We start from the raw sequence: 7,944 nt of genomic DNA on the forward strand, positions 1-7,944 counted from the left end.
GTAAGTAATATTAACCTGCACTGTCGTCAGTTCCGCACAACACTCTTCACCAACCTTCCTTTATTGTGGTCCTAGTTCAGGAATTCAATGGCAATAGACAAAATGAGACAGAATCATAAAACTTATTTCTGTTTCAAAAAAAATTAAAACAATATTTATTTACATGGCAGAATAAGTAGGTTTATATCATAATGGCATAAGTGTATACATATATCGGATACAATGTTTATTGGTTATTTATTACGGAGTGCTTAAACTGTGTATGTGTATTTTGATGTTTGAGTATACAAGCAGGTGGATGTTTCTAGATGTGTTTTCGTATAATTGTATACCTATAATATGTTAGAAATGCCTTTATTAATATATATATATATATATATATATATATATATATATATATATATATATATATATATATATATATATATATATATATATAAAGAGGATTCTCTATAACTGATCTCCACCTAATGAAAAAAAAAATTAAACTCAACACGATGTATATGACTAAAAATAAATTTATTAATTAAAAGGACAAGTCGTGCAGGTAAGTTCATATAAGGAAGTGGAAGACATAGAAAAAGGAAAATCAATGACTTCCTTTTTACCTACAAGAGAGAGAGAGAGAGAGAGAGAGAGAGAGAGAGAGAGAGAGAGAGAGAGAGAGAGAGAGAGAGAGAGAGAGAGAGAGAGAGAGAAATCACTAACAAAGTTTTCTTATCGTGACAAAAACAAAGCAAGGAGGAGCGATTTTTTTATTTGATGTATTTGTTTACATTGGTTGAACAGTCGACGACGCCTTAATAACCGTAACCTCCATAGCCGCGAGAGTAGTAAGGGCGGCTCTGGTAACCCCAGCCACGGGATCTGAAGCTAGGCTCAGCTTCGGCCTCTGGCTCGGGGTCGGCGCTCCTCTTGTGGAGATGTGAATAGCTGTGGTAGTAAGGGCGGCTCTGGTAACCCCAGCCACGGGATCTGAAGCTAGGCTCAGCTTCGGCCTCTGGCTCGGGGTCGGCGCTCCTCTTGTGGAGATGTGAATAGCTGTGGTAGTAAGGGCGGCTCTGGTAACCCCAGCCACGGGATCTGAAGCTAGGCTCAGCTTCGGCCTCTGGCTCGGGGTCGGCGCTCCTCTTGTGGAGATGTGAATAGCTGTGGTAGTAAGGGCGGCTCTGGTAACCCCAGCCACGGGATCTGAAGCTAGGCTCAGCTTCGGCCTCTGGCTCGGGGTCGGCGCTCCTCTTGTGGAGACGTGAATAGCTATGGTAGTAAGGGCGGCTCTGGTAACCCCAGCCACGGGATCTGAAGCTAGGCTCAGCTTCGGCCTCTGGCTCGGGGTCGGCGCTCCTCTTGTGGAGATGTGAATAGCTGTGGTAGTAAGGGCGGCTCTGGTAACCCCAGCCACGGGATCTGAAGCTAGGCTCAGCTTCGGCCTCTGGCTCGGGGTCGGCGCTCCTCTTGTGGAGACGTGAATAGCTGTGGTAGTAAGGGCGGCTCTGGTAACCCCAGCCACGGGATCTGAAGCTAGGCTCAGCTTCGGCCTCTGGCTCGGGGTCGGCGCTCCTCCCGTAGCGGTTACGACCGTAGTGCCCGGGGTGCACGACAACTGGGTGGTATGAGTGATGCCCTCCCACGTAGCCAGCAACAGCCTCAGGCTCGGGCTCACCGCTCACTGCTAGGAGGCAGAAGCCCGCAACAACTGCTACTACAGCCTGTCGGGAAAAGGGAAACATCAGTATTCTATCTGACACTCTAGCCACCAACGCTCGGGGCACAGACCAGAGGCTCATCCCTAACATCCTTAGGATCAACATGCAAAGGTCTGTACATTCACTCCTTAAGAGGCTGATAAGTGTAAACAACCAGTACTAATTTGAAGGCAGCTATGTGCACTCACCGCGATCTTCATGTCGACCAGGTGTGGAGGACCAGCTTCGACTGTGCTCTGCTCTGCCGCTGCACTCTCTTATATACCACGCTGCGCACCGCCAAGGCCAACAGGCTGTTTTCTCCCTTCTTAGGCTGGTGGGGTTTTCCGCGTTAGTGACTCGTGATATCATTTGCTACAACACTGCTACACTCTCGCATCTCCGATCTCTTTCACTTTTCTTATCACTGATTACAAACACGGCACCTTCATCTCCGTCCCATCATACAGGCATCATGAAGAAACATACGAAAAAAAATTAAATAAACTGTGTATGGCATGTAATGGCATAAGAATGTCTAAAGAAGAGAGGGAAACATTACTATGAACGAAAAGGGAACAACAATGTGAGAGTAAGGTAACCTCTTATGCACAATAATGAAATACACATTAACATAAATATTGTCAACTTGCGTATGTTCAGTAGATATACGAAAACACTTACACTTACAAGATGAATAAATTCACTATGTAACAAAATTTCGCTTTAGTCTAGATCTTTGCCCCAAACAATAATTTTACAATTATGTCCATGTAAACAAAATAGAAAAAAAAACGTTATTTTGATCCAAAAACTTTGCTTTTCTGGTTAGAACAATAAATATACATTTTTGCATTATTTCATTATATTATGGGTCACTATTGGCTTTCATCCCAGGTAAAGTAGTAGTAGTCGTAGTAGTAGTAGTAGTAGTAGTAGCAGTAGTAGTAGTAGTAGTAGTAGTAGTAGTAGTAGTAGTAGTAGTAGTAGTAGTAGTAGTAGTAGTAGTAGTAGTAGCAGTAGTTGCAGCAGCAGCAGCAGCAGCAACAGCAACAGCAACATCAATACACACACACACACACACACACACACACACACACACACACACACAAACCTCCCTCACACAAACTCAACAGCTACAGTTGGAGAGTGTGCAAAAAAGGGCGTGCAGAGTCATCCTTGGCCCTGCATACACCACCTATAAAGAAGCCCTGAACATCCTGAGCCTGTCCAGACTATCCACCAGGTACCGTGAGGCTCTGGAGAAGTTTGGAAGGGGACTTCTGCATCATCCACGTCTCAGAAACATGCTGCCGCCTGACGCGCCTCGCCCGACCCGTGCCACCAGACACCACAACAAGATAGTGCCCCTAAAGGCGCCGCGTACGGACCGGTACCGACTCAGTGCGATTCCCACCATGGTGCGAGCCATCAATCAATAGTCCCTTCTAGATTTGACTTACCTTTAGGATTAATGTCAAGTATTTCCCCACCCCCAATGTACATCTTCAGTTTGTTGACTGCCTAAAGAATAAACCGTTTATTACTATTATTATTATTATTATTACACACACAGGGCGTGCAGGGTCATCCTTGGCCCTGCAAACACCACCTATGAAGAAGCCCTGAACACCCTGAGCCTGTCCAGACTATCCACCAGGTACCGTGAGGCTCTGGAGAAGTTTGGAAGGGGACTTCTGCATCATCCACGTCTCAGAAACATGCTGCCGCCTGACGCGCCTTGCCCGGACCGTGCCACAAGACACCACAACAAGATAGCGCCCCAAAAGGCGCCGCATACGGACCGGTACAGACTCAGTGCGATTCCCACCATGGTGCGAGCCATCAATCAATAGGTCCCTTCTAGATTTGACTTACCTTTAGGATTAATGTCAAGTATTTCCCCACCCCCAATGTACATTTTCAGTTTGTTGACTGCCTAAAGAATAAACCGTTTATTATTATTATTATTATTATTACACAGACACACACACACACACACAGAATGCTCAGGTGGGATGACTAGGCAAGAAATCTTTACCTACGCCAGATACACCAATGGAGAGATGAATGTCTCCTTATGAAAGCATTACAGAATTGTGTTCCACGCGTAAGACAGCAAAAAATGGCTGCTGAAAATCCCTTTGCACAAAGACAACAATAACGTGTTTGGGAAATTTATACACGTGTAAGGAAGGAAACACATGGCATGAAAAATAAAAGGTAAGTTTTCTTTATCGAGGGAAAACTGGTGTTGTAACTCAAACTAGTTGTGTTGTGAACCAGAAGGTAACGAGGTAACATGTTTGACTTTTCCAGTTGTGAATGAAGCTCGCAAAAAAAAAAAAAAAAATGAAAAAAATGAAAAAAAAAGAAAAAAAAAAAAAGAAAAATGTTCGTTTAGTTGCTACTTGCCAAACGTAAAGTACAAGTAGTAAAGTGACAGAAGGTTTAGTTCACATGGTGCCGACAATGACTGCCGGACATCTGCACATCTTTATCATCAGTTGACCACCTGAGACACTCTGTACATCTCCTGGCAGTGGTTGAACGCACACCTTCGCCCAAACATTACGTCACGAATGTCGAAACGCTTACTCTGAAAGAAAGAGGAAAACAAAATATGCCTGGTCAGGAAGACTCAACCCTTTCACTGGGAGAGAAAACAATTGGCAGCACCAGAAGGAATGCCTGAAGTCTTTATAAGGATCTACAAGAAAGTTGGCAGTGAAAATTAATACATTTTGGAATTTCTTCTCAGTTTAAAGATTGAATGTGGCTGTAGAACAAGTAAAGACGTCTCAGAGTGATTGCTGACTAGGGAAAGGTGTGACAAGTGGCAGTAGAAATGTTAAAGAAATGCGAGACTTAATTTCTGTCTGACTAAATAACTGAGTCTCAAGATGGGCGTGGTCGCAAATACCGACGTCAGAGCGGGAGGCTGGTAACAAATAGTAGTAAAACTAATAAGAACAAAGCCGTGGTGACTGACATGAGCTACTGATGCTGAGTTGTTTTACGCCCTTTTACTGCGATGGCTGTCTTTTGCTAACATTCACAACTGCGTGAAAATATAGTTACCATGGACAGATGGAAGAAAAAAATGAGATTGAGTTAGTACTGTCTCCTCTACGGGAGTATTTCACATCCTTTACTACAAAATTGTTTAAAAAGTTGTAAGGAATTGTAGGAAAGGATTGGCTGGCAGAGAAATGGATAAGAGTCAATAAACGTCTCGCCACTACGAAGGTTCTCTGTTAACACTCAGACCAATAAAGGAAATATTTATATGTTCATGCCCCACAAACAATATTGGAATAAGACGTTAATACTGTCGTTTTCAGCCTCCAGAACTATTTACAAGAATGCATTAGATAAGTAAAGATGAAAGATTTAGTTGGTTTTGAAACAAAAAGAAAAAAAAAACTGGCTACATGCGGGAAGTGTCTTTTTCCTGCTGTTACTTGTATTTGTAATTATGGAAATCAACACAATGATGTTTTTTTTATAACTGTAATTCTCTCTCTCTCTCTCTCTCTCTCTCTCTCTCTCTCTCTCTCTCTCTCTCTCTCTCTCTCTCTCTCTCTCTAATGAAGCGTTTGTATTGTCTTATGTTGTGACATTCTTCTCACACGCATAGGAATGACAGAATGACAAATGCGTACGTGGATGACCGAGACACCATGAACAAAGACGTGTTAGGAGAATGACAAAGTCCTGTTATAACCATTACTAACCATTGCTTGCATATAAGAGGTAAAAAGAAAGGACGTGCAGGTAACCTCATATAAGCAAGTGGAACAAATAAAAAGGATTGACAAAGATTTTCTTTTTATCTACAAAAGGTGATTATGAGTCCGGGTCGAAAAGTATTTAGATTTGTAGAAAATATAAACAGTACTCGTGTAAGTAATATTAACCTGCACTGTCGTCAGTTCCGCACAACACTCTTCACCAACCTTCCTTTATTGTGGTCCTAGTTCAGGAATTCAATGGCAATAGACAAAATGAGACAGAATCATAAAACTTATTTCTGTTTCAAAAAAAATTAAAACAATATTTATTTACATGGCAGAATAAGTAGGTTTATATCATAATGGCATAAGTGTATACATATATCGGATACAATGTTTATTGGTTACTTATTACGGAGTGCTTAAACTGTGTATGTGTATTTTGATGTTTGAGTATACAAGCAGGTGGATGTTTCTAGATGTGTTTTCGTATAATTGTATACCTATAATATGTTAGAAATGCCTTTATTAATATATATATATATATATATATATATATATATATATATATATATATATATATATATATATATATATATATATATATATATATATATATATATATATATATATATATATATAAAGAGGATTCTCTATAACTGATCTCCACCTAATGAAAAAAAAAATTAAACTCAACACGATGTATATGACTAAAAATAAATTTATTAATTAAAAGGACAAGTCGTGCAGGTAAGTTCATATAAGGAAGTGGAAGACATAGAAAAAGGAAAATCAATGACTTCCTTTTTACCTACAAGAGAGAGAGAGAGAGAGAGAGAGAGAGAGAGAGAGAGAGAGAGAGAGAGAGAGAGAGAGAGAGAGAGAGAGAGAGAGAGAAATCACTAACAAAGTTTTCTTATCGTGACAAAAACAAAGCAAGGAGGAGCGATTTTTTTATTTGATGTATTTGTTTACATTGGTTGAACAGTCGACGACGCCTTAATAACCGTAACCTCCATAGCCGCGAGAGTAGTAAGGGCGGCTCTGGTAACCCCAGCCACGGGATCTGAAGCTAGGCTCAGCTTCGGCCTCTGGCTCGGGGTCGGCGCTCCTCTTGTGGAGATGTGAATAGCTGTGGTAGTAAGGGCGGCTCTGGTAACCCCAGCCACGGGATCTGAAGCTAGGCTCAGCTTCGGCCTCTGGCTCGGGGTCGGCGCTCCTCTTGTGGAGATGTGAATAGCTGTGGTAGTAAGGGCGGCTCTGGTAACCCCAGCCACGGGATCTGAAGCTAGGCTCAGCTTCGGCCTCTGGCTCGGGGTCGGCGCTCCTCTTGTGGAGATGTGAATAGCTGTGGTAGTAAGGGCGGCTCTGGTAACCCCAGCCACGGGATCTGAAGCTAGGCTCAGCTTCGGCCTCTGGCTCGGGGTCGGCGCTCCTCTTGTGGAGACGTGAATAGCTATGGTAGTAAGGGCGGCTCTGGTAACCCCAGCCACGGGATCTGAAGCTAGGCTCAGCTTCGGCCTCTGGCTCGGGATCGGCGCTCCTCTTGTGGAGACGTGAATAGCTATGGTAGTAAGGGCGGCTCTGGTAACCCCAGCCACGGGATCTGAAGCTAGGCTCAGCTTCGGCCTCTGGCTCGGGGTCGGCGCTCCTCTTGTGGAGATGTGAATAGCTGTGGTAGTAAGGGCGGCTCTGGTAACCCCAGCCACGGGATCTGAAGCTAGGCTCAGCTTCGGCCTCTGGCTCGGGGTCGGCGCTCCTCTTGTGGAGACGTGAATAGCTGTGGTAGTAAGGGCGGCTCTGGTAACCCCAGCCACGGGATCTGAAGCTAGGCTCAGCTTCGGCCTCTGGCTCGGGGTCGGCGCTCCTCCCGTAGCGGTTACGACCGTAGTGCCCGGGGTGCACGACAACTGGGTGGTATGAGTGATGCCCTCCCACGTAGCCAGCAACAGCCTCAGGCTCGGGCTCACCGCTCACTGCTAGGAGGCAGAAGCCCGCAACAACTGCTACTACAGCCTGTCGGGAAAAGGGAAACATCAGTATTCTATCTGACACTCTAGCCACCAACGCTCGGGGCACAGACCAGAGGCTCATCCCTAACATCCTTAGGATCAACATGCAAAGGTCTGTACATTCACTCCTTAAGAGGCTGATAAGTGTAAACAACCAGTACTAATTTGAAGGCAGCTATGTGCACTCACCGCGATCTTCATGTCGACCAGGTGTGGAGGACCAGCTTCGACTGTGCTCTGCTCTGCCGCTGCACTCTCTTATATACCACGCTGCGCACCGCCAAGGCCAACAGGCTGTTTTCTCCCTTCTTAGGCTGGTGGGGTTTTCCGCGTTAGTGACTCGTGATATCATTTGCTACAACACTCCTATACCTTCGATCTGCCGATCGTTATCACTTCCCATGCTACTGATTGTAAACACGACGCCTTCCTTTTTCGTCCCGCAGTATTTCTTAGAGGATCATCAATAAAAGAAAATCAAAGAAAATCTCTAACAGACTATCTATGACATTT

At 44.0% G+C, this 7,944-nt stretch overlaps 2 protein-coding genes across 2 annotated transcripts; both read right to left on the minus strand.

Moving 5' to 3' along the window:
• Positions 1 to 741: 741 nt before the first annotated feature.
• LOC135109701 (uncharacterized) lies at positions 742 to 1,953 on the minus strand. Its single transcript, XM_064021269.1, has 2 exons — positions 1,895 to 1,953; positions 742 to 1,709 (listed from the first exon to the last, which is right to left on the minus strand). The coding sequence occupies exons 1-2, from the start codon at positions 1,904 to 1,906 to the stop codon at positions 801 to 803; spliced, it is 921 nt and encodes a 306-aa protein (XP_063877339.1). The 5' UTR covers positions 1,907 to 1,953; the 3' UTR covers positions 742 to 800.
• A 4,406-nt stretch (positions 1,954 to 6,359) lies between these two features.
• Positions 6,360 to 7,733, minus strand: LOC135109699 (uncharacterized). The gene is made up of 2 exons (XM_064021265.1): positions 7,621 to 7,733; positions 6,360 to 7,435 (listed from the first exon to the last, which is right to left on the minus strand). The coding sequence occupies exons 1-2, from the start codon at positions 7,630 to 7,632 to the stop codon at positions 6,419 to 6,421; spliced, it is 1,029 nt and encodes a 342-aa protein (XP_063877335.1). The 5' UTR covers positions 7,633 to 7,733; the 3' UTR covers positions 6,360 to 6,418.
• Between the last annotated feature and the right edge of the window lie 211 nt (positions 7,734 to 7,944).

This window comes from Scylla paramamosain, chromosome 19 (assembly GCF_035594125.1).
Source record: "Scylla paramamosain isolate STU-SP2022 chromosome 19, ASM3559412v1, whole genome shotgun sequence".
Classification (NCBI taxonomy): Eukaryota; Metazoa; Arthropoda; class Malacostraca; order Decapoda; family Portunidae; genus Scylla; species Scylla paramamosain.